Here is a 25,519-nt window from a genome sequence, read left to right as displayed (position 1 = left end):
AATGTTACCTTATAATCGAACACGTTCATTATATTTTGATGAATTATCGGTTATATATTACATTATTATGATCGAAATATATAGTAACATAATATATAGTAACATATTATATAGTAACATATTATATAGTAACATATTATATATATATATATATACACACATATTCATTATACAAAGGTTATGCATGTTTAACATCATTTAACGTATATTCGAAAGAAAATGTTTATTTTATATATTGAAATATAAATAAAATATAAAGATTATGTTTAACATAATTTGTTTATTTTATTTGATATATTTTTAAGTGTAATTTTTTCAAAAAATTGTGGAATGACTGATTTTTATTATTATTATACTGATTATCTACTACGTGTAATCAATGTAATTTCAAAAATTTATACAATTATTTTTTATGAAACAAATAATATATATATTTGATTACATATATATAATTATTTTGATTACATATAAATATTATGTTTAAAAGTATTTTGTTTTTTCTTTTAGATTCAAAACCGACCAAAAGTAGATGGTTTTTTATTTCTAAAAAAAAGAAAAACATTTTTAAAAACCGACCACAAGTGGTCGCTTTTTAGAAATATTTTTTTATTATTTTTATAAAAACCGACCACTTGTGGTCGGTTTTGTTATTTTTTTAACATTTTAATTTTTAAAATATATAATAATTAATATTAAAATTATTAGAATATTTATTTTGATATTTTATAATGTGGTCGCTTTTTTAATAAAAAAAATTTAAAAAATAAAAAAATCGACCACAAGTGGTCGGTTTTGGGTGGTCGATTTTTGCTGTTTTTCTAGTAGTGCTACATATTAAAAATAAAATTGAAAATCCTAAAACTTATTGGGAGAAATCTCCCCCTAAACAAAGACTCTTTAAAGACTACATCATGGATGTTATTTTGTGTTATGGTATGAGAAGGGGGTCTTCTATTTGTAGATGTCCAAAATCTTTCCTCCAATAAAGAGGTTAGCCAAATATGAAAAAGAATTATATTTTTCTTTCAGGAAAAGCAAAAGTAATTATGATAACTTTTATTTTCCTTCTAAAAAAAATAAAACTTAAATATAGTAACAAAATCAGGGCAAAAACCCTAACACTTTGATATATCAAAACTTTAGTGTATCGGTACAAGAATTTTTTAACTTCCTTTCAATTTTCGTCCATGCATTTTCTATGTATGTGTTGGTGTTCTTCAAGCGCATAGAGAAGAATCAATCTACATAAATTTAAATTTTAAAATTCTCTATAATCATAAAGTGTCAATTTAAAATTCAAAAGATTTCAAATTTACATCAAACTAATCTTGAAAAGTTTTACATGTAAAAGAAAAATGATAAAAATAAATATAAGAGATAGTAAAATAATAAATAGACAAAAATTACTTGCATATGCAACATAAAAATTGACCTTACCAATTATTAATTTTTTCTTTTTACTTCACCAAGATATGATTAGTACAACTACACCTATTTATCAACAATATAAAGTCTAACAGTAAATTATGTATCGGAGATTGTAGTATATATATACGAGGATAAGAAATTAATATTTTATTTGAATTTAAATTTAATCAAAATTCAAATTCAATAACATATTTGTTTGTTAGAGTTTTTCTTTTAAAAAAGACAATATAAAAGAAAATAGGATGACAAACTGACAGATCTGAATGGGTAGTTTTGTTACATAAGCAATCGAGCATGCAACCTCCCTAAGCAATAATCTTATATCTTTTATGTTGTTGAATATTTGATTGTCGTTTCAAAGCTTATTGATCGTTCAAAATTGATTTCTCCGAACACAAATATTTCAAAATTATATGTTACAACCAAGCACAATTAAAGAAAACAAAAATGATCATTTACCTCAATAGCACAATCTATAACAAATTAACTCTATACTATCAAATACATAAATATTAACATATTATAATCAAATAGTTTAAAGACAAATTTGAATAGTAAACAAATTCTGCATAAATATATGTATAAATAACATAAATATCAACCCTTTTGAAAATAATTATACTCACTCCCATTTTTTTAATTACTTTACCCTCTCTCCCTATTAATATACATAATATAGCCGACATATACATAGCATTCTATGTATATGTTGAGATTTCTGTAATATGTTTAAGGAGTTGAATTTTTTGTAATATTGAAAACATAATTTGCGTATTTGTGTAATTTTTAGTAATATATTAATTTATGCAAGTGTTAACCCTAAATATTGTATAATAAATAAGTAAATTTGATTGAAGAATTAAAGAATAAGTAAGAGAGTTTCGAGAATAAAATAAAAGGTTTGATTGAAAAATCAACTTATATAGGAAAGAGTTATTTAAAATTTGACTATATCTAGTATAGAGTTGATTTTCGGTTCAAATTCTAGAAGAATTTGTAACTTTCAATTCAAATTCAAAATTCTAAAATTTAACACTAATTCAACTAACCAATTATTAGCTAACTTTATCTTTATCTAAAAAATAATTTTAAAAATAAATTCTATCCTCTTACAATTTCAATTTAAGACTATAAAAAGATATTGCGAACTAAGTAATTTTTAATAAACATTGTCTTTATCTATAAATTAATTTTAATAAATTTTATAGACAAAGATAAAATTTTCTTAAAAATTATTTATTTTGAAATTACATCGGAGAGGATGGAAAAGTTGTGTGGCTGGTTTGGGTTTACTTAATTTTTCTTTGGTCTTTTTGCTATTTTATTCTTTTCTTTTATGCCTTTTTTATAAAAGTATGAAAAATATGCTTATGCTATAAATATATTTTCACCTGAAACGCATGTAAAGTTGGATAAAGTTAAACACAAATTTTAATTATCTTTTTTAATCCAAGTTCAAATAACACAAATTTTAATTATCTTTTTTAATCCAAGTTCAAATAACTTAATAATTTTCAATTCAATATTCCAAAAAAAAAAAAAAAAGGTTACAATGATAACTAATCTAATAATAACCTCAACTGAGTTACTGTTGTTATACTTCTAACACGCGGTTATTATTTATTTGTTTATTTAATAACTGTTGTTGTTGTTGCTGCTGCACATATTACGTACTACCACGTTTACTACTATTATTTATTATTATTACTATTAATATATTTTTACTTTTATTTAATATTTAAATAAATTATATTCAGATATGTTTTAAACATTTTAATTTTAAAAGAGATTAGTTAGTAAAGAGTAAAAGTTTATTTAGAACTCTTCAATCATGAGTTTATTAGCTTAGTGAATTTTTTGAATAATATTTTTAAATTCAAATATTTTTAATCTTTTTAATCAAAAATGTTATTACAAACTATTAAGCTTTATCCTAAAATCGCCACATGAATTTTCAGTAGCTTTCCACTTCACTTCTTCTAATATTTCTACTTTTCCTTTTACATATACAGAGAGATTACAATTTATATATTACTAATTCACTCATAACTTGCTTCGAAACCAAATGACCCCTTTAAGAGAGTGTTTGGTGAAACTATAAAGATAACAACGTAGTGCTTGATTTTTTGTCGACATTTGACTTGATTTATATTAGTAGAAATGGAATATACATGATTAACTGTTAAAATAGGAGGTTTTTGTTGTTTTAAGCTATCCAAAAAATGAATCCATCTTCCAAGTCAAGTGTCTTAACAATGACTAAAAATACGTTTTTATATATAATAAAAATAATTAAATTGTTTTAGAAGTAAAATACATCATTCTTTTAAAATAAGAAGTTTCACGTAAAATGAAAGAGCATATAAACTAATAGAATTGTCGGTAACATAGATATTAGGAAATTAATAATCCCCCTCCCCCGCCAAAAAAAAAAAAAAACTATTAGGAAATTAATAAAATTTTATTCGAGTCAGTTTTCACACACTTTTAATTAAATTCACGAGATATATGTCACCTTCCACCAATAACATATATCAAGTAACTGTATTTACAAAGACTAAGACGAATGAGAAGATCATTCTAGTGTTTCTTTTTCTACTGAATTTAAACTTAAACCCTCAAATTCTCAAACTAATTCATTGAAGATCATTATTTATAAATTATTAGTCACATCTTAAAAAGTGAAGTAGTGAGCAGCTTCCTTGCTTCCTCTTAGTTCAAAGAACAACGTATTTTAGGTTCAGTTTTACAGTTTGAAATTTTTAAAATATTGCGTTTGAAATTAATTTGGTTCAAAATTTGAGAATATTGTGTCCTTAAGTTCAGTTTCGTTCAAAACTTCATAATAATATGTCATTATATATTTTTAAATTATATTTTTTTACTTTTCCCGTACATATTTACTTATTCATATTTAAGTTAACATAATCCCTTGAAGTATTGGATATATTTAAGTTGACATAATCGCTTGAAATATTGGATAATGACAATAGTTAATAATAAAGGTAAAATAGACACAAAGTGGTAAATTATCTCTAAATTTTTCAAATCAAACATGTAAAATTGGATAATTGTTTTTATTATACTAAACAAGTAAAAATTAGCAGATGGAGTAGTTCAAGACTTCGTGATAGTGTGTCCTTAAATTCAGCTTTTTCAATTCAACTTGAAAAGTTTGAACTGTATAATTTGTTTAGGATGTTTGATCGGGAATAAGTTATTTCGGGATTAATTAATTTGGATTAGTTATCTCATCGGGCAACTTATTCGATCACTATGTTATAAATGGTAGGATAAATAATCCTGAGACTAACTACTTCCAACCAAATGCAAGATAAAATAATCCTACATTTCATCCTGAGACTATTATACCATATACCTTACGGCTCACACCAAACTTCTATCAAGAAGGAGAAAAAGAAGAGAAACGGGTAATACCCTTTATTATTAAATGTTAGCTAAACCCTAGTACCTTACTAGCTATAAAAGCTTATCACTAACTAGATTTAGCATAAATAAGTCCAATTATTTTTAAATTTTGAGCGTGATCATTCTTTTTAGACGAACTACTGAGCACTAATATTTCCTCCGTTTTAATTATGTGTTCGATTTTGACTTGATTAGAAGTTTAAAAAATTAAAAAAGATTTTTTGGATCTTGTGATTTTAAGCTAAAGGTACGTGGAATATATCAATTGTCTTTTAATTTTGTGCTTTTAAACATGCAATTGGATAGTTCAAATTAGAGAGTTACTAAATTAAAAGAAAAAAAAAAACATACTTTTTTAAACGGACTAAAAAGAAAAATTGATAAAAGCTGATCGGGTGAGTATTTTTTTTCTTTTCACAGAACTGAAAATCACTTATAACCATCCAAAACCAGATAGAAAAATAATAAACCAATATCTCACCTTATCTTAGGTACAACATAATGTATCACAATATGTGGAGATAACAAGTTCAATAGCTATCGCAATTTTAAACGTAGCTATGGAACACTACTTTTTATGATAAGAATTCAAACATAGTATAAATACATATACCTCAAAAAATTTCCAACTACTATATACTCAATTTTAGGTTAAACATTAAATGGCTACAAGCAATTTAGAGCTTGATTATGAGTTCTTACCATATCATAGAGTTTACAAAAATGGTCACGTTGAGAGACTTTTGGTTACTGATGAAATTCCTGCAGGTATTGATTCTCAAACTGGAGTTTCATCAAAAGATATTTCGAATATATTCCTCGATTCTAAAGTTTATGTTCGAATTTACCTACCAAGTAATTCTGATAACCAAAAATTGCCACTTGTTATTTATTTCCATGGTGGAGGATTTTGCATGTTCACTCCATCTTCGTCAAAATATCATAATTACCTCAATGCCCTTGTGTCCGAATCACGAGTTATCGCGATTTCGGTTCATTATAGAAGCCCCCCTGAGTACCCTATTCCTATTGCATACGAAGATTCATGGCAAGCACTACAATGGGTTTTTTCCCATTGTAATGGCAATGGCCCTGAGCCGTGGCTAAATGAACATGCCAACTTTACGCGTATTTTTTTGTATGGAGACAGTGCGGGTGCTAACATAGCTCATAATGTGGCTATGGCCGCGGGAAATATTGAGCCTGGGCTTAGTGTTGATATTCTTGGTGTTGCTTTAGTCCATCCGTATTTTTGGGGGTCTGAGCCGATAGGATCGGAGAGTTTGTACCCAGATAAGAAGATGTATGTGGATAGAATGTGGTCATTTGTGTGTCCGTCTAATCCAGATAATGATGACCCAAGGATTAATCCGATTGCAGAAGGTGCACCGGGTTTAATGAGTCTAGGTTGTCGGAGAGTCTTGATTTGTGTGGCGGAAAAAGATATTTTGAAGGATAGAGGATGGGCCTATTATCAAGCATTGGGCCGGAGCGGGTGGATGGGTGTGGTTGAGATCCAAGAAACACAAGGGGAGGACCATGTATTTCCTTTGAATGATTTGCACTGTCAAAAGGCCCAAGATTTTATCAAGGATTTGGCACATTTCTTCAATAGGGAAAAGCCTCACTTTTAATAAGTCTATATGTGAACTTTTGTCTTTCCTTAAGGGTGTGTTTAGTATGATGTAAAATATTTTCTCTGAAAAATGTTTTCTTGGAAAATGTTTTCCTGGAAAATAAGTTGGTTTTCTACTTATTTTCTCATGTTTGGTTGGTGAATGGAAAATATTTTTCGAAAAATATTTTATGGTGTTTGGTTGATGAGTAGAGACTATTCTTTAGAAAAATATTTTCTAGTGTTTGATTGGTGAGTGAAAAAATATTCATTTAGAAAATACTACTAACTGTTAACTAGTATATCAATGTCTCTAGCAACTCAATAATTTATAAGAATTAATTTAAGCATAATAAATAAAATCAATATCAACTATTAATTAGCAAATATAGAAGACACTTTTCAATATTTTGTCAGGACAATCTCAAAATACTACAATCAATAGAAATATAATTGAACGACAAGCTTATTCAACCTCGTGAAACAAGTTACATCGATGACAAAATGAAATATGCAATTAGCAAAAGTAACATAGGTAAGTCTTCTTTTATGCATATGAAAATAACAATACATTCAACGAACATTGGAAATGGGAAAAATTCGGGCTTCTTTTTATTTCAAGCGGTGAAAAATTGAAACAAAGTATAGTGAAAAATATTTTCGAGTAATGTAAATTTTTTAGAAATGTGAATTTTTTGAGCTATATGAATATGAGTGTTGTTGGGATGAGGAAGAGGGGTGGGGGTGGGGTCATAAGGTACATTTGTCATTTTCTGAAAAATGACTTCCCTTGGCCCATAAGGGAAGTCATTTTCCCTCAAATTGAGGAAAATGAGTTGTTGTGGAAAATATTTTTCAAACATTTTATTGCAATCAAACAAGAAAAAATAGAAAAACATTTTCCATCATACCAAACACACCCTAAATGTATTAGCTTTTCTTATATTTTACTCTCTTCGTTCTGTTTTTTTTATCGTTATTTACTTTTTAGTTCGTTCCAAAAAGAATATCATTTTTTCTTATTTGGTAACTATTTAAAGACAACATCCCCATTTTATCTTTACTGAGTCTCATTTAATAAGAAAAGACAACCAAAAAGTAAACTTTAAGAGGGGCAATTTTGTAAACTTTACAAAGTCATCACTCATTTCTTAAACTTCATGTCTGGTCAAAAGGTGACACATAAAATAGAATAGAGGGAATATTTTTGATAGATTTATTAATTTAGTCATTTATGTAATATTCTCTACTTTATGCTTGAATAATTTGAAAAATATCTTTGTATTATTTCAGCAATCTTCTTTTTACTTTGCATTTAATACGTTATTTTTTTACCTCAAATAAAGACAATTCAAACCTACAAAAAGATAGTATTGACTCGTAGGTACGACTGTATTGGTTGAGCATGTGATCTCTCAAATAAATGGGTCTCAAGTTCAAAATCTCTTGCATGCTTTATTAGTCTAGCTCATCACGGAGCTTATCTAATGTTGTTTACTTCTCCTGTATGGTTGCGAAGTGACCCTACGCACACTCAAAGAATAGCAACCGACATTCTCTTATCATTAAAAATATATATTATTGACATGTTTAAATACTCCCTCCATTTCATTTTAGTTGACCCTCTTTTTAAAAATATTTGTTTCAATTTAGTTGTCTCTTTGGTGAAATCAAGAGGATTTTATTATATTCTTTCAATACTACCCTTGATATTAAATGATAAAACAAAGTATATTTATTCTATCTTATATTCTCAAAGTATAATTTGATAAAATAAGCACCTAATTAATATTTTTTTAATGTGTGTGTCAAGCCCATAGGCCAACTAATTCAAAATGGATGGAGCAGTATAGTATTATAACATGACATTCCAATGCTAGGATATAGTGTTAGTTCCACAAAACAGATGTGTCATATAATGCTCTCATTTTCTTCTATTGTTCTGTTTTGGAAATACTCCTTATCTCAAAAGAAGAAGAAAATAAGGCAAACAACCTAAGATCTTATATTGATTGTGCTGATCTGGCAATCAAATGAATCGTATCTTTCATCATTATCGTCTTCAAATTTATTCCATTTTAATTATATTAGGTACTTTTAGTTATGATTCATTTTGCTAGAAGCAAAGGGTCTTTTCTAAAAATATCTACGTACATAGTTATATTTCTTTTGAACATCTAAAAGCGTAGCCTAGTTGATACGATTTAAAGTGAGAGATTCAAATAAAATTAAATTCAAAAAATAATTAGGTAAGATAGAAGGGGAAGGAGATGAGAGGTGGAGAAAGAAGATCAAATGTCAACTAAATAATGTAAATATGCAAAATCGATCTGGATATCGTTATCTTCCAAATAACGCTACAAAGATGCCTCATTGAAAGGAGACATTCGATTTGAATCCACAAAGGAATAATACTTCTAAAAGGTAGAAGTTCTAGGCCAACAATGTAAATGCATGCACCCATCACTAATCCAAGTTAACACTAAGCTATTCTACCCTAAGATAGGGACTCCACCCTCTACAATAAAATATAATATCAATTCTTCATCTCAAGCAATCTAAGAACTAAAAATGACCAAGACATCTATTTATAGTTTGTCTCTTACAAACACAGTTCAGATAAGGCTCAAACGTAGCTTTCTTTGTGCTCCAAGCTACCCATTCACACGTGAAAGCCCTCCCATTGATTTTCAATAAGGTCCGTCCAAACTCCTCCTTGTGTATTCATTGCAAACCCCAAAAGACCCTCATACTTGATGTTGAATACTATCATATCACTAGTAATAAATAAAGTGATCAAGAAATATGATATTTCTTCGAAACAGTATTTTTTTCTAATAGAAACTTTAATTGAAAATATAAGATTTTCTTTTAAATTCTTTTATTTATTTAAATAAGTTATTCAATTTACAACTTGATACAAAACTTTGAAGGGATTTTGAATTAAAACTGACAAATAAGTTTGTCAATTAAGTGGGACCTTTCAAGTTTTAAGAATTAGGTAAAAGTGATAATTTTTTTTTAAATATTTTCGCTTGAATAACTATAAAAGTTGTCTCAACAACTATAGAAGTTGTCCCAACAACTATCAAAGTTGTTCGACAATTGTTTGAAGTTGTTGGACAACTAATGCAGTTGTCGAACAACTATCTTTCGGTTGTTTGAGTGACATTACCTTTTTAATTTAATAATATCGTGGGACCCACTTATCACTTTTAGGAGTCGTTTGATTTGAATACAAGTTATGCTGGGATTAGTTATGATGGGAGTAGTTATTCTGGGATTTAGTACATGTTTAATTTGTGGTACTAAAAATAATATACATTGCATTCTTTCTAAGAAGATATTGTTTATCTACAAAAATACCCTTAACATTATCTAGCTTGATTAATTTTATGTGTGCATTCCTATAATTTTTTTGTGTGTTCAATTATGTATGTGTTAATATATCAGATTCATGCGTATTTGTCCAAATATATTTTTCCTATAAGCAAAGATCAACATATATACATACATACAGAGCTGACCTTTTTTTTTTTTAACAATTAATGTAGTTGCATAATGTTGATGGGTTTTTCATCTTGTAAGCAATTGAAAGTATGGAGATTTTGAAAGATGTCGATTTTAAAAGATATCAGAATAATTCATCAATCACTTTTTAGGTTGCAACTTATTGTTTATCTTCTTCAAATTTTGTGTTATGCTTTTGATTTTTTTTATTTTTTTTTTGGGGGGAGGGGGGGCACTTTTTTCAGTTTAGTTTATAATATAAGGTTTTTCTTTTTTTCTTTTTTCAATAACATTAAAAACTGTAAACTTATAGCAATTCTTTCTTTATTAAACTAAATAATTATTCATCACAATTTTTCAATTACAAAATCAACTAAAAAAATTTTAAATCATCAATCATTTACAGAAGTTCATTACTTAGGAGTTCAAGTCCAAGTCCAAAAACTTAAAAAGAAAATTCTATTTATATACAAGTCATAAAATATATATTTATGATATATATGATTTAGATACATGACTTGATAGTGGTAGTTCGTAAAAATTCTATTTCACATCTAAATGGTCTATCTTATTTATGCGAAATAATCGACTAGTATAATATAATGATGCACCACATGAACCTAAAAGGATTGTGTCATTTTTCTTCTGGCCAACTTTGTTTTTTAATTGAAATTTTTGAATATATTCTTCTTTATATATATATATACAAAAAAATTAGCAAGTATAGTATATTTTATATAGTCCTATAGCTCTTAAGATATGTAGATTTTCTTTTTAAATAAATAATTTAATTTTATGTTCAATAAGTTTAAAAACGATTTTTCTTTTGATGCAAATTAAAATAGAGATCATCCTTTAACTAATTGCTTATTCATATATATTTTTCTTACTAATAAATGAACGATGTGTACATATTGGCTTCAAGTATGCAATGCACATCTCTATTTGAAGTGCATAATTAAGATGAATTTGTTCATAGGCTTTATTTATTTATTTTATTATTTTATTTGACTTTTCGCTATAATGCATATGAAGTAGTCGGAAAAATCAAAGGTCTACCTTTTTTTTATTTTTCAAGGTATCCCCCAGTTCGACAGGCCAAGGACTAATCCTCTGCGAATCTGAGCTCCATTTAAGGGTTTGCCGCTGGCCAATTGGTTGCTGCACGCACAAGGCAGGAATCGAACCCTGACACTTGCTTAAGCGACCTAGTGAGCTAATCACTAGGCCAACCAAGCTTGGTTATCAAAGGTCTACCTTTATTCTTCTTATCGTGATATAATATTGAAAAAAATATGGTCATTATAGGTGATATTTTATGTGCCGTTCATACTTATAACCTCTACAAATTCAAAGTTATGAATGTCAAAATTCAATTACAATTTAATTCAATACAAAATTATGTAGAAATGCTAAAAGTAATAATCAAAGGGTTTCAAGGATAATTTTGTTATTTTATGAATTTATTTCAAGATAAATCATATTAAAATTATTTATTACTTATTCCAAATTTAATAATCAAACAGAACCAAAATTATTTATTTTTATACCTTACACAAACGCCCCTTATTTAATTGAAGACTTAAAAGTACTCCCTGAACTCATTTTTCTCCAAAACTTTTGATTTATGTGAGAGAGGAGTGTTAGCAAAAAAAAAAAAAAAAATGCAGAAATTGATTCCTGTGATACAATCACTGTATCGTTCAGTACTTCGCAGATCTTCAGCTTTCGCCGCCGTCAACTACCACTCCAATCGCCACCTTCATTTATCAGCTTCTCCTACAACCCCTTTTCCTGGTAATTGCATTTTCAATTTTTTTTTAATATTTTTGTTTATATATTTACATGTTCTTGGATGTACCCAATTTGAAAGATTGTACTCCCCGTCCCATTTTATGTGGCGCAATTTGACCGGATACGGATGCGGAGTTTAAGAAATAAAAGACAACTTTGTTAAGTCCCACTTAAAGTCACTTTAATCTTTAGTTGTGTTTCTCGTTACGTGGGACCCAGTAAGACAAAATGGAGATGCTGTGATTAAATAATTGTCAAATAAGAAAATATGACATTCTTTGGAATAGACGAAAAAAGGAAGTATGTCCATAAAATGTGACAAATGGAGTATTTTTGTTCTGCTAAAATTGGAAAATGTATGGGATTTTTAATGTAAAAAGTTGAATTTATAGCTTTGATGGATTTTGAGGATTCGTATAGCTGATCGCGACTTGTTTGAGATTGAGACATGGTGTGTTCAATATGGAAAATGTTTTTCAATTTTCTCAAGTTCGATTGGTAAAAAGTTTTGTTAAATATTTATAAGGTCCTTAATAATGAGGAAAATGACAACGAACTATGTAGGAAAATAGACCTTCTTTCTTTGATTTGAAGCAATGTTTTTGGAAAGTAACAATTCCATTCAGTTCGCTTTCGGAAAACCTGCTTCCTTAGTAGAAGTAGGGAAAGCAAGTTAAACAAGTGATATTCTACGTTAATTGTGTCCTCTCCACCCTTCAAAAAATACACCTCATCTTCACTCCCACTCTCATAGCCCTCATCTCCACCACCCCACACCGCCTATAGTCCGTAGTATTTATCTAGATTATATACAAGTGCTTTTAGGATAATTTCTTTTGCTTACGTACCGAACACAAGAAAATAAGTAAGGAACCACTTATTTTGATGGAAATCATTTTACTTCGAAGCAAACTCACTCATAGTCTAAATGGATGTCGTTCTTAGAAGTTGAATACTTGTGTTCCTATATGAAGAAATAACTAGGAAATAAAACATCTAAGTAAAAAGAGCACCCAAGACTTTGATCTAGTGGTCAATGAAGTGGGTTGAGAACCATGAGGTCTCAGTTTTAAATCCCAGCAAAGACAAAAACACTAAGGTGATTTCTTCTCATTTTTCCTAGCATTGGTGGGCTAGTGGGTTAGTTACCTACCCGATACCTATTGCTGGTGGGAGATGATAAATATCTTGTGAAATTAGTCAGGGTGCGCGTAAGCTGACCCAAACACGAAAAAAAGGACAAATATGATCCACAATCTGATTTACTGACTGGTACAATTCGTTTAAACACCTTGTTTGTTAAGCCTGTATGAAAAGGAGGGTAGCAAGTAATAGTCTAAAATGATTGATATAGTAAACTCTAACTAGTTTGTGGTAAAGGTCAGCTTCCTTTTTATGTTAAGAAATTTAACTCTAGTCCAAATGGAGCAGAACGGATATTTAGGATTTATATAGCCAAACCCTGCTTGTTTTGGATCAAGGGGTAGTTGTTGTGGTAGGAACTTTGTCTCTCTATGTAAGTTTAACAAAAAGCATAGTATGTGAGTTTAACAGGGTTGTTTAGGCTGAAGGCCAGCATATTGTCGTCAAAGCTAGGACAGATGGGAAGAAATCACCTGGTATTTTTGTCTCAGCTGGGAATTGAGCATGAGACCTCATGGTTCTCAACTCACTTCATTGACCACTAGGCCTTTCCCTTGGGTTCAAATCTTTTATCAATATCTTGCTCTTAGAATTACTAAGATGTTAGATTTTCAATCTCATAGTTTCTTCAATTTTGTTTTTTCGGGTGCGGGGTAGGGGTAGGCTTGTGATTAGTGGAGAGGAATGTAGATGAGGGCAGCAAAGGAAGGTCCTTGCACCTACAGATGGAAAGTCCGACTTGCAACTTTATTCCTCTTAATTTGATGTAACTATAGTAGAGCAGGTTACTTTTAGGGATACTTCATTTCTCTGTTGGTTTTTGTGCTTCAGCTATCTTATTTCTGATTACAGCAGGCATATTGTTGCTACTACGAGCTAATTGAGCTTATATAATATTGATGGTAGTTTTTTACTAGTTTCTAAGGTAAATGAATTTCTGACAATGGCATTGTCCCACTTCTAAAACCACAAACGAATTTCAAAGCATGACATTATCGCACTGAAAACCATAGTTTTGGTAGTGAGCATGGTATTGGTAAATGTGTAGCTCACTGACAGTGTACGTGGTCTATCAAGTAGTAAAGTGGCTTCAAGGAAGCCCAAGTATCGATCTCTCAGGGACTTGCGTTCGCTGACTATCCAATTCTAGTTTAACCAATCGAGGAGAGTCGCAAATAGAGTTTTAGAATTAAAAATAAACTAAACTATACTAATGCGGAAAAGTAATGACTTAGGACAATCTATGGATATAAGCCCAGGGTTAAGGCTTACGAACAATCCTACTACGTTTTTTAACTTCATTCGGTAAATCGCTTATCGTGATTGTTGATTCGTAGGGTTAATTGCATGATTATGGTCTCCTGACCTCTAACCTTTTACCTAATTTGGATATTACAACTACATCGTTGAGCGGGGATGCAATAATCCAATTAAGTGTTTTAAAGCTATCATCCTACGTGTGAATCAAGTAAGGCTTCTAAGTACATCCCTGTCCTAGATGCTAATTCAAATTCCTTGTTTTATAAAGAAATAAGAACCATACTTTGTCTATTCCCACGTTCTATCTCCCTATTCCCTCTCCCGAGATCACAAGGTCGACAATACATGTATTCTAAGGGTGATCAATCTTCAAAATAATTAAATCAAGAATAAACAAACAACCATAATGATAAGCAATTAAACAAAATTAATTCAAAACGAAAGTAGTCATGATCTTAGCCTTAACCCCGGAAAAGGAGTTTTAGCCTTTAATGGAAATATTCATCATCCAATCCCTTGGAGTGATGATACAAACCATAAAGAAACTACATTAAAGAATGATAAAACCTAAAAAGAAGTTGTGGTAGCCTCCAATGCTCTAAAATGTCCAAAAAGTTGTCCAAAAGTATGTAAAAACGTGATATAACATGTATTTATAGTATAGGAGCAATCCAAGTCCGTGTTGGAGTTGAAAACTGTCAGTTATTGAGCCTAGGAGTGGAGAGGGCGCCACCTTGGCTATAGCCCCGCTCCAGGCAAGGCTGCGCCCTGATTTGAGCGCCACTCCAGGCAAGGCGTCGCCCCCATATCGCCTTGGTTCACTGTTTTGGTGCCTTCTGAACATTTGGGAGTGTCTTACGCGCCCTCACTCCCCCTGGACATTCCAGGTGTCCAAATTGGCGTCAAGTAGCGTATTGTGCTTCCGTGATCCATTCCAAGCCTTTTTGAGTTGTTTCCACTTGATTTGAAGCTTGTATATCATTCATGTATCATCATAATCGATTCACCAAGCATCCTATAACATTAAACAGAACAATTTAGAGCTCAAAACAACACAACATCCAACACGACGAAATAGAAATACGAGCTAAGACTAGGCTTCATTCACGTTGATCTTTAGCTCATTTTTTTGACTCTTGTTTTGATCCAATTGACCCTTGAACATTATAATAAAGTTGTTTCACATATAAATACATAATAACAACCTTAGGAACTCATTAAACACATTAGAACCCAACACGATAGACTAGACAAACACCTAGCTCAAGCTAGTCATACTAGTTTTCTCGGTTGAATTCTAAATGATCAATTTGAATCAGAACTCATGTGAAAACACCATTAAACCTCGTAAACACATACATGGACACTTAAATGCACATTTATATCATTATCAACACATTAAGCACATGAATCATCCTCAAAACAAGACTAAAAAGACTAGACTAGTGACACTAGAATGCATAAATACACCCAACATCACTCACTCACTCTGTGATTAGTGTGGCATGGATAAATGTACTAGTGCTGGCTCCTTGGTTGGATTTTTGACAACATTACTTAGACCGATAGTTACTACAACCTATTTAATTTTTATTGGGTAAATCATGAAGCAGCTTAATGATCACATGTGAGGTGGTACTTTTGATTTTCTGGATCTAACTTCACTAATGTGAAACTAAATGAATTTTGTTACGCTCTAGTATTGCGACATCCTTTGACAATGGCAATGGGAAGCACACGTTCTTTTAGTGAAGATGTGGCCCACTTGCCTGACATAAAAGATCCGGAGGTACAACGAGCTTTTAAGGACTTGATGGCTGCAAGCTGGGATGAGCTCCCAAATGCAGTTGTTGGTGATGCAGAGAATGCATTGATAAAAAGTACTGATGACAAGGCTGGTCAGGAAGCTTTGATTAATGTTTTCCGTGCAGCGGAGGCAGTGGAGGAGTTCACAGGGATTCTCACATCTCTGAAAATGGAGATTGATGACGCGATTGGTTTAAGTGGTGAGGTATGAGGAGTTTAAAACTAGGGACCTCATTCATGTTTTCTCAAGTTCTCGCTGTTCAATTATTTATATTGTTGCAGAATGTGAAGCCTATGCCAAAAGAATTCTCTGATGCATTCCAAACAATATTTCAACGTTACAATACCTACTTGAGTGCTTTTGGGTCAAAAGAGGGATACTTGAAGAAGAAGGTTGAGACGGAACTAGGGGCAAAGATGATACACCTGAAGATGAGATGCAGTGGCCTTGATTCTGAATGGGGAAAGGTACAATCTACTTTTCTGCAAGTTGGTTCCTCATATTTCAGTTTTTCTATGAATAGGTTGTGACTTCATCAGAAGCAAGGGGGAAGGGACACCAAAGTAATTTAAACAGTCAAATAATTCTTCTAAAGTTGTGGTCAAGTAATACTTTGTAATTTCCTTTGGGATTTGTTATGGAGAATTAATAGTCAAACTTTTATACAGTGTTAGCCTTTTGTGATTCATCCGCTGTGCCGTCAAATAAAGTTACCATCCAAAAATTAGTTTTGAAACCTCTGCCAATTCATGATTGTATTTTGAGAGTGGGATTCAGTTTCTTCTGGAAAATTAATTTCTCTTTTGATGCACTTAGTCTACTGACCATTCATTTTCCAAACCATATTTGTGTTGCATTTCACTATTCTAACTATTTCTGCACTACCGTGACCAAAAACTTATTTATTTTACATAACCAGATGATAGCTCTGTTATGTAGAAAACTTTATGCATTTTGTTCTGGTACGAAATTTACCACTTAAGGGAAATAAACTATTTAGATTGTAAATGGTTATCATTATTTGTTTTCTCAGACTGATTTCTAGCTTTCTCACTCCAGATTACGGTTCTTGGGACTTCGGGACTAGCTGGTTCCTATGTTGAGAAAAGAGCATAAGCCTTCAAGGATGTCTCAAAGTCGGAACTGTTTTCGCCTTTAAATCACCTATTTTACATTTTCCTGGGAAAAAGAAAAGGAAGTTTTAGATAATACAGGATGATATCGATGTGATCCGTTAATTGCACTGATCTTTCACAAGTTTGATAATGTGATAACAGCAATATGTAGTTGATACTAATCCTAGTAACTTCTTTATGGAGATAGTTTCCTGAATATTCAGAAAGATAGCATTTCATGTCAATCGCTTCCGGTTGACTGATGAATCGGGTACACTGGTTTAATTTTTCTTGATTGATTATTGGACATGGCACTGTATGCTAGCCAGTTCACTTTTTTCTGTCGTGTTCAGTTGAACAAACTGAACCTATGAACATCTTTGATTGACACTAGTGTGGATAATTATTCTAAGAATGCGTGTAGTGAAAAGTGTAAGTTTTTGAACCTGTGTAAGTTTTTGAACCTGTGAACTATTATAAAGAAGCTGTTATCTATTATGCAAAGACCGTAGCCATTATTAAGGTACATAGTTCATACATAAACATAAGATCAAGCATACTTTCTCCGTCGAAACGTAAATTGCGTCCTGGAATAGAGGTAATTGATTTGAAAGGCTAGTTATCAGTGCATCTTAACCATTCTTGCACTCTTACGCCATGACCAAGAATCAGATGGTGATTTTGGCAAAGGTGGAAGGAACAAGGCTTTTCGGTATAGACCAAATGGCCATCCTTTACAGTCAGATAATTCTTGAATAACAGAATGCCTCCAGGGATCATGGAAGTCAATCCTGTCTAAGCTTGATGATCGTGAAAAGATCGTCCTAGCTGTGACAAAACCCTCGAAGCTTGTGGCACTTGAGCAGGGAGAAAGACGACTAGCAACAGAGTAAAAATCTTCCCTTTCTTCCTTTTCTTGATCTTCGTTGTCCTCTTCTTTTTGTCTTGGTCTTGTAGAGATGAATAAATCTTCGGTTGACGGAGAGAAAGCCCAGGTAAACTTGTCAGTTGCGATGGTCGTCTTTCTTCTGCATTTCAACTCCATGTATTGACTTATCACTGCTGATATAAATACCTGCTGATAAAACCGTGAAACAGTTCTCAGATAAATATGAGCAAATCAGCAGTTAATATCATTGAACTTGGAAGAATTACATGGATTTAAATGAGTACTTCCTCTTCATCATCATAGACTTCATCGTCACATATTGGATCTTCTTCTTCTTCTTCTTGTTCTGGACTTGATTTTCTTCTTTCCTGAAGAGAATGGCAGTTGGTAAATGCATCCTTGACGGTTGAGACAAGGAATTTGAATCTCTTAGATTGATTCGGAGACTCCTGATTAGGACAAAAGCTCATGTTTTTATAAGTGTTGCTGAAATTTCTTGGTGAGAGTTGTAGGTGAAAAGTTGCCACAAACAGAACTGAATTATTTGTTAGTCATCTAACTCATCTATCTTCTGATTTCCAATCCAAAATTTCTGCTTGAAAGTGACCTTCTATCTTGAAAGTACCGAGGCTTTAATCTTTAAGGTGAAGGCTTCAGCAAAAGGAGCCTGCAAGGTATTTGTTGAAGCTAAAGCAATGGACTTGTGAATTTCTTATTGCATACAAGTAAACTTGGTGTTTCATAGCCATGGGCAAGATGATGCTAAATTTGTGGTGAATTGCTCTCACTTCAGCCTTAAGTTAAGGGGGGAAAAGAGGATACCAAAACAATGACCACTTGCAGGTCCTTTCATATTTCTTCACTGAAATATGATATAAGAGATTTTCGTTTACCATTGAACCAGACAGGTCTACACAAAATGGGTTTATGCAACTTTTCAAAAATGTTAGTATTGTTAAAGAAACTCTTGGGCATGGATCTTTAATGTTAGTATTGTTAAAGAACTCTTGGGCATGGATCTTTAAGTCAATGTCCTTTCCATTGTCGAACGAGTGTGTAATTAATACATGGGAATCTGCCAAATAGTACGGGTCAAATCGTGAAGAAAGCTAAAAAAATTGTTTAAGGAGCCAGCCTAGTGCCTAGTATTAGGTTGTTGGTCAGGTAAAGACTGACCAAGCCAATTATGTTTAGCTGGTCTTTTTGGATGTTCAGCTACACGAGGACTGATGCACAACTACTACCCACAAGAGTTGATAGTTGGAAATCTTGGAGAATGAGTAAAAGTCTAACCAAACAATCTCGTGTATGTGAAGAACTTAGAGCAGTAAAAGTCTAACCAAACAATCTCGTGTATGTGAAGAACTTAGAGCAGTTGCTACAACATATGACTTACAACAAGTTTGAATTTTCTTAGTAAAATATCCAAAAGCTAGTACAAGAAGTGAATGGTGCTTCAAATTGCAGAGTGAACTTTGAAAGTTTCAGCCTTACCTTGCATTTCCGCAAGAGGCTATTTTCACAAAAGTTTGAAAGGGTAATGAGGAACAGAAATTAAATAGAATGATTTTCCTGGTTGATAACCTATGTTAACTAAAGCATCTAGATGTGGAAAGTGGAAGAGTGCATCCTACTTATTTTAAAGTAATGCATCTTATGTGATCAACCTTCTCAAATACCATGATAAGTCAACTCGTTCTATTTAGACATAATTCAGTACTTCCATAATTAAAATACCAATAGCTGTGCGTGGTTCATGCTGATTCACACGGGATTCCATGTGCGGCTGCTATTTGAGTCAGAGCATTGACTACCGTCTACCGGACTTGCACCATCTTATTCGCATGAGATTTCACATGGGAATGTGAGATAGTGATGCTTTCATTTACTAAACTTTGTTCATGTTGATTCACACGGGATTCCATGTGCGGCTGCTATTTGGTCAAAGCATTGACTACCGGACTTACACCATCTTATTCACATGAGATTTCACATGGGAATGTGAGATAGTGATGCTTTCAACTACTAAACTTTGTTCATGCTAATTCACACAGGATTCCATGTGCAGCTGCTATTTGAGTTGGAGCATTGACTACCGGACTTTAGGGGTGTACAGACCAAACCGTCAAGCCAAACCGAACCGACGAACCAAACCGAACTGAGAAAAAAAATCGACTTATGGTTTGGTTTGATTGGTTTGGCGTTAGAAAAAAAACCCGATCATTCTTGATTTGGTTTGGTGTTAACAAAAAAAAGTCAAACCGAACCCGAATCAAACCGACATAATATATATATATATATATATAGATATATAGATATACATAGATATATAATATTCGAAGTTTTTTATACATAAAAGAGAAAATGCCCAATTACCCTCCGAACTATACTCAAAAGGTTATGGCACACCTCAACTTAAAGGGGGTCCTATTACCCCTGAGCTAATTAAAAGCGTAATTTTGACACTCTTAGTGTCTACGTGGCACACACATGTGCCTACGTGGACACTTCAGTATGTTGTGCCACGTATGTGCCACGTAGGCACTAAGGGTATCAAAATTACACTTTAATTTATTCAGGGGAGTAATAGGACCCCCCTTTAAGTTAAGGTGTGTCATAACCTTTTTGAGTATAGTTCAGGGAGTAATTGGGTATTATCTCTATATAAAATATTAATTATAATTCACTTTTTAAATACTTTTTCAACTAGTTTTAGTAATTTTCAATAATTTGAAAGTAGATGTAGATATATATTTAGATTTGGGCCTTTAAGTTGTAATATTTATCCATTAATTGCTAATTAAAGCATCGAAAACCCAATATAAACTTAAAATCTAAAGTTTTCACTCTTCATCTCACTTTTTAGTTTCAAAAGAGCTTTTTCACTCCTCATTTTTTCATAATTATGGGTTTTCATTAGCACATGAGTGAAAACATATTTGATCTAGTCTTCGATCACAATATAATCGTAAAAACTAAAGATTATAAAAACAAAAAAAAAAACGAAAAACCCGAAAAAAAACGACAAAAACACAAACTGAAAAAACTAATTTTATGTTGGTTTGATCTGATTTATAATTTTAATAAACCGACATGATTGGTTTGATTTTTTTTTAATAAAAACCGAACCAACCCGACCTATGTACGACCCTACCGGACTTACACCATCTTATTCGCATGAGATTTCACATGGGAATGTGATATAGTGATGCTTCCAGCTACTAAACGTTTGTAATCTAGGGTGTACCATTCGGATTGCTTCGCCTAGCAATGTGATATTGGTATTGTTCTCCCAAAACTCCGTTTCATAGTTTAGGCTATCTGTTTTCTATATCAAAATCAAGATGTTGGACATTCTCTAAAACAGTCTTTAGCATCTAAAAATGTCATTTGTGTCTTTAAACTGGAAAAATGGTCCTATGTGTAGCCTACACACCATTTTAGAATTAGTAATTAAAAAAAAAGAAGTTTGATGCATAAAGCATCCCACTTGAGCATGGTCCGGGCAGGAGGCGCATCCAAAGAGTGTGATATAGACAACCTACCCCATGAAAACATTAATAACAGAAAAAAAAAAGACCCACAAAATTTCTTTCTTCTTTTTCTCATCATTTCAATTTCCAACAATTTAGCAAAAATATCATAGAGAATAACGTTACCTAAAACAGTTACAATTGCAAGTGAACATCTCTATGAAGCCTAGTATCACTATTGATCAGTAAACGGACTTTAAGTGAGCAAGATCCACAAGGAAGCACAACAGATGTTGGCAACGATTTAGACGTTAGCAAAGATATTGTATCCCCATCTCTTGATATTGAACAACCCGTGTCTGCCAACTCAAAAGAATCGATAAAGTAGCAGTCACCACATCTACAAGGGTAAGAAAGCTCTATAATATCACCAGAATCTTGAACTGTAAGGTCCTCTAAGCTGACATCTTCGGCAGTTGCTGTATCCTGTCTCAAAGTGAGCAATTCAGCGTCATAAAGTGCACGTGACCTCGGGTTGCCAACAGTTTCCCAGGCTCTCTGTATCTCCAAAAATTTGTTGTCAGTCACACACTCAGAATTGGAGGTTTCTGATGCATTTTGCTGCTTGTCTGGATGAAAACAAAGTATGGCTGAACGATAGGCTTTACGGACTTCTTCGAAATTTGCATCTTCCTTCACACCTAGGATCTCATAGTGAGTTTTATGAAACAAGTTGCTGCTTGAAATCATGGCTCCCTATATCAAGAGAAATCTTTACTGCAAATAAACACCAGGGGAAAAAAAGGAAAATTAGGAGGGGAATCTTGGATAAAGTTCAGTTTCTTTCTTTCGTTCATTTTTTTTCCTGGACGAGTATCAAGAATATGTGCATACAAAAGATTTCTTAACAAATTTCAAGAGAATATACCAAATAGAAATCTTTATTCTTCTGCAGTTTGGGGTCAGTCCTCTAATTGAGCTGCAGGACTTGAATTTTACATCCTTCAATATGCCCTATCGCTCCTAGCCACCGCCCTCTACCAGAGAAAGCCATTGTGCGCTAACCCCTTGTATAGGGTTAAAAAGGAAGAGAGAGAGAACCAACGGGATCAGCAGAGAGGGATGCAGTTAGGATGGTCAAGAGGCTGAGGGTTAACTAGGGGATATGCCGTCTGACTTGATGTTCTAAACTGTGCACCCTGGCTCCTTAATCTTACCATACAGAAGCCACTGCTAGAAAAGAAGCCCATTCATCACAGAGCGAGAGAGAGAACTTAAGCAGTGAGCCAGTAAGTAACACTCTTAGCAACTGAAAGAAGCATGATTACCAAACCCATTCCTCTATGTTACAATGGAAATGACATGAGACAAATTAGAGTTAACAGGCGCTAGTGCCTAAAGAATTTCCCTTCACTTACGGTCTGCATGAACAGACAACAATCATCAGTGGAAAATGCACAGAAGAAACGCAAGCACGGTACAGAAAAATGAAGCACCAAGCAACATAGTCATCCGAAATCAGATTGGGACTGAGTAATGGCTGACATCAGAATCATTTGCCTTTCAGATGGACCTGCGAAAGTAAATGTTCTATGTCTTAAGTGGCCATCTTAAAATACTAGACTTATTTCCTTGTAAGCTACAATTTCCGCATTTGAAATAAAGGATCTAGAGAAGGACTCAACAATCATGGAAAATAGATCCAGATAGACCAATAGAGCTGTACAGAATATAGATCCCTCATCCTTTCAACGCTCGAATTCCTTAACATTAGGAATAAACTACAATGGCATCTATTGCTGTCATAACTCATTTACCTCTTTTCATCATCCTAGAGAGTTAACTGTCAATAATACCTTTCAGTGACAAAGCTAATAGCACCTAGTTCCAACCTCTCAAGATACAAAATCTAACAGGTAAAAATAGAGACTATCGGTCCCTTGTTTTGCAAGATTATAGACTTGCCTAGATCCTCTTTCTCCTACAACATTGCATACCGCCACTGCTGCGATCAGCCTCCCAATCAGGGAGTCACTACTTTTGCCAGTAGACAATCTGGCTACCTCAGTTTATGAACACATAATCAATGTAAGACATCCAATTTCTTTTCATGTTGAAGTGATTCTTTTTCTGCTGATAATTTGCATTTGCCAGCGTCTGGACTTCAGTATGTCAAAGGACAAGAACTAAGAGTGACGATCTAGTTTCACAACTGTAACCCAGAAACATTTTCAACCCTCTATGTTTAACAAATAAGCTAAAACAGTTTCTTTCTGTAATGCCAGGAGAAGAAACAACATATACCCACCAGAATAGAGTCAACATATAAATTAATGAACTTCCTCACCGAGCAACCCTGAACAACGCTTATATTTAAGACCTAGCCACAAATTGCCACAGCCCATCACTCTAAGCACCTGAGAACACTTGAGAAATAGTCAGGTATCGATTGGAGAAAGGTCCGCAGCAGCTATTTGCTAGACTTTACTGTCAACTTATGTTTTTTATCCTCGGTGTTTGTAAAGTAACTGTCCAACTTATGGAAAATATGATAATCAGGAAGCACATCACAAGAAAAGGAACACAAGCAGGAAGATTCAATCAAGTCCCTACAAGCGTGGGATAGCTAACCCTGGCCTTCATGGCACTCATGCAAGAGCTATCAAATCTGAGTCTGAATGTGATCACACTAGTAACTGAACATGAACTGGGCATAAATAATGCAAATAATGTCACATAACAGTTGGCGTTACTCGTGAGCATAAACAAAGCCAAGTAACACACTAGTCAAATAAGGCAACACATACTACATGTATTTACGTTATTTTCTTATTCTAAATTTGTATTGAGTAAAAAACATGGTAAACTAACCACTCGCTTGCTCCCACAAGTACCTATAGTCCGTTTGGCCAAACTTTTAAAATCAGCTTATTTTGAAAAGTGTTTTTTCGAAAAAAAGTACTTTTAGTGAGAAGTTTGGCCAATAAATTTTAAAAACACTTTTGCACAACAACTAGTGTTTGGTCAAACTTCTTGAAAGTGCTTCTTATCCATATTTTCCTCGAAAGTGTTTTTAAAAGCTACAATTTTTAGCTTGCAAAAAAACAGTTTCTGCTACTCCCTAGAAGCAAGTTATTTTCTGTCAAAAGCTTAGCCAGAAAACCTCACTTTTTTAACATAAGAACTTGTGACCTTCCAAGCTCCAAAAGCTTGGCCAAACATGCTATTAGTCAATAAAAGTCTTCTCTTAGGAATTTCATCAAACACATAGGTGGCGTGAGCCTTACTAAAAATTCTCATTTAGCAAGCAATCCTTTAACTTACCCCAAAAACTTTAGCTTAAAATTACTCCTTTTAAGTTCTCTAAAAGTGTTCAACAACACATAATCTACAAATGTGACTATGGGCTCTACCGTTATATATGCATACAAGTCCCAAAATAATCCATTTAAGCTAACAATTTAGTATAGAGTTATTTGACACCTGATAATAAATATCTGTTACTAATGGGAGATAGCACGGCATCCGGTGGAATTAATCGAGCTGGGCCGAACATAGGGTGATAAAAAAATAATAAGTACTAACAATTGTAAAAAAAACTCTTATCCTAGAAATAGCTCAATATATAAATTGAATAGTGTTTTTAAGCATACACCAATAATACTCATTTCATAAATCAAGAATTACCTTGATGAAGAAATTCTAGAAATCCATCTTCTCAGAGTTGTTAGATTGAATTTTTGAAATAAAACTAATAATCTAATATTCGAGAAAAATAAGCCAGAAGGGCTACCAAGTTTCCAATAAAAAAAAAACAGGGACTAGTGGGTCCCTCCACCTAATTCTAAAAAATTGAAGGACTCTTATTTAATTGGACAATTTATTTGTCCTTTTTATTGATCTTTCAAGAATTTGCTTGTGTAATTATACATTTGGGGCTTCTAATTCGTAATCATGCCTACTAATAAGTAATATTAATGGCCCAATTCTAATTTTTTTTTTTTTGAGAAAATGCTCAAATAAATATGTCACTGAACTATCAGAAATGTCTCATCA

General features: G+C 32.5%; 4 protein-coding genes across 15 annotated transcripts; 2 read left to right on the top strand and 2 right to left on the bottom strand.

Annotated features, from left to right (window-relative positions):
* Window positions 1-5,519: 5,519 nt before the first annotated feature.
* On the top strand, window positions 5,520-6,491 carry LOC107849739 (probable carboxylesterase 2). The gene has a single exon (XM_016694301.2). It carries the CDS (start codon window positions 5,520-5,522, stop codon window positions 6,489-6,491), a length of 972 nt encoding a protein of 323 aa, XP_016549787.2.
* A 4,865-nt stretch (window positions 6,492-11,356) lies between these two features.
* LOC107851266 (succinate dehydrogenase subunit 5, mitochondrial) lies at window positions 11,357-17,605 on the top strand. Its single transcript, XM_016696215.2, has 4 exons — window positions 11,357-11,779; window positions 15,880-16,190; window positions 16,268-16,453; window positions 17,046-17,605. Exons 1-4 carry the CDS (start codon window positions 11,647-11,649, stop codon window positions 17,100-17,102), a joined length of 687 nt encoding a protein of 228 aa, XP_016551701.2. The 5' UTR covers window positions 11,357-11,646; the 3' UTR covers window positions 17,103-17,605.
* Window positions 17,606-17,667: 62 nt separating this feature from the next.
* LOC107851267 lies at window positions 17,668-20,210 on the bottom strand. 3 transcript variants are annotated; one of them, XM_016696217.2, is made up of 2 exons: window positions 18,275-20,210; window positions 17,668-18,179 (listed from the first exon to the last, which is right to left on the bottom strand). In XM_016696217.2, the coding sequence occupies exons 1-2, from the start codon at window positions 18,458-18,460 to the stop codon at window positions 17,724-17,726; spliced, it is 642 nt and encodes a 213-aa protein (XP_016551703.2). In that variant the 5' UTR covers window positions 18,461-20,210; the 3' UTR covers window positions 17,668-17,723. The 3 variants fall into 3 exon arrangements, 1 of the variants encoding a protein (XP_016551703.2); XR_001668939.2 differs by having other exon boundaries at window positions 18,024-18,179; window positions 18,257-18,417; XR_001668938.2 differs by having other exon boundaries at window positions 18,024-18,176; window positions 18,257-18,417.
* A 1,357-nt stretch (window positions 20,211-21,567) lies between these two features.
* On the bottom strand, window positions 21,568-25,312 carry LOC107851440 (DPH4 homolog). 10 transcript variants are annotated; one of them, XM_047401151.1, is made up of 3 exons: window positions 25,151-25,302; window positions 22,392-22,884; window positions 21,568-22,235 (listed from the first exon to the last, which is right to left on the bottom strand). In XM_047401151.1, exon 3 carries the CDS (start codon window positions 22,211-22,213, stop codon window positions 21,659-21,661), a length of 555 nt encoding a protein of 184 aa, XP_047257107.1. In that variant the 5' UTR covers window positions 22,214-22,235; window positions 22,392-22,884; window positions 25,151-25,302; the 3' UTR covers window positions 21,568-21,658. The 10 variants fall into 10 exon arrangements, with proteins under 10 accessions (XP_047257107.1, XP_016551942.1, XP_047257103.1 ...); XM_016696456.2 differs by having other exon boundaries at window positions 21,568-22,240; window positions 25,151-25,298; XM_047401147.1 differs by having other exon boundaries at window positions 21,568-22,240; window positions 22,392-23,880; window positions 25,151-25,295.
* Window positions 25,313-25,519: the final 207 nt, after the last annotated feature.

The sequence above is a fragment of the Capsicum annuum genome, chromosome 12 (genome assembly GCF_002878395.1).
Source record: "Capsicum annuum cultivar UCD-10X-F1 chromosome 12, UCD10Xv1.1, whole genome shotgun sequence".
NCBI lineage: Eukaryota > Viridiplantae > Streptophyta > Magnoliopsida > Solanales > Solanaceae > Capsicum > Capsicum annuum.
The sequence above is the reverse complement of the archived record's forward strand: the minus strand, read 5'-3'. Positions and strand labels throughout refer to the sequence as shown.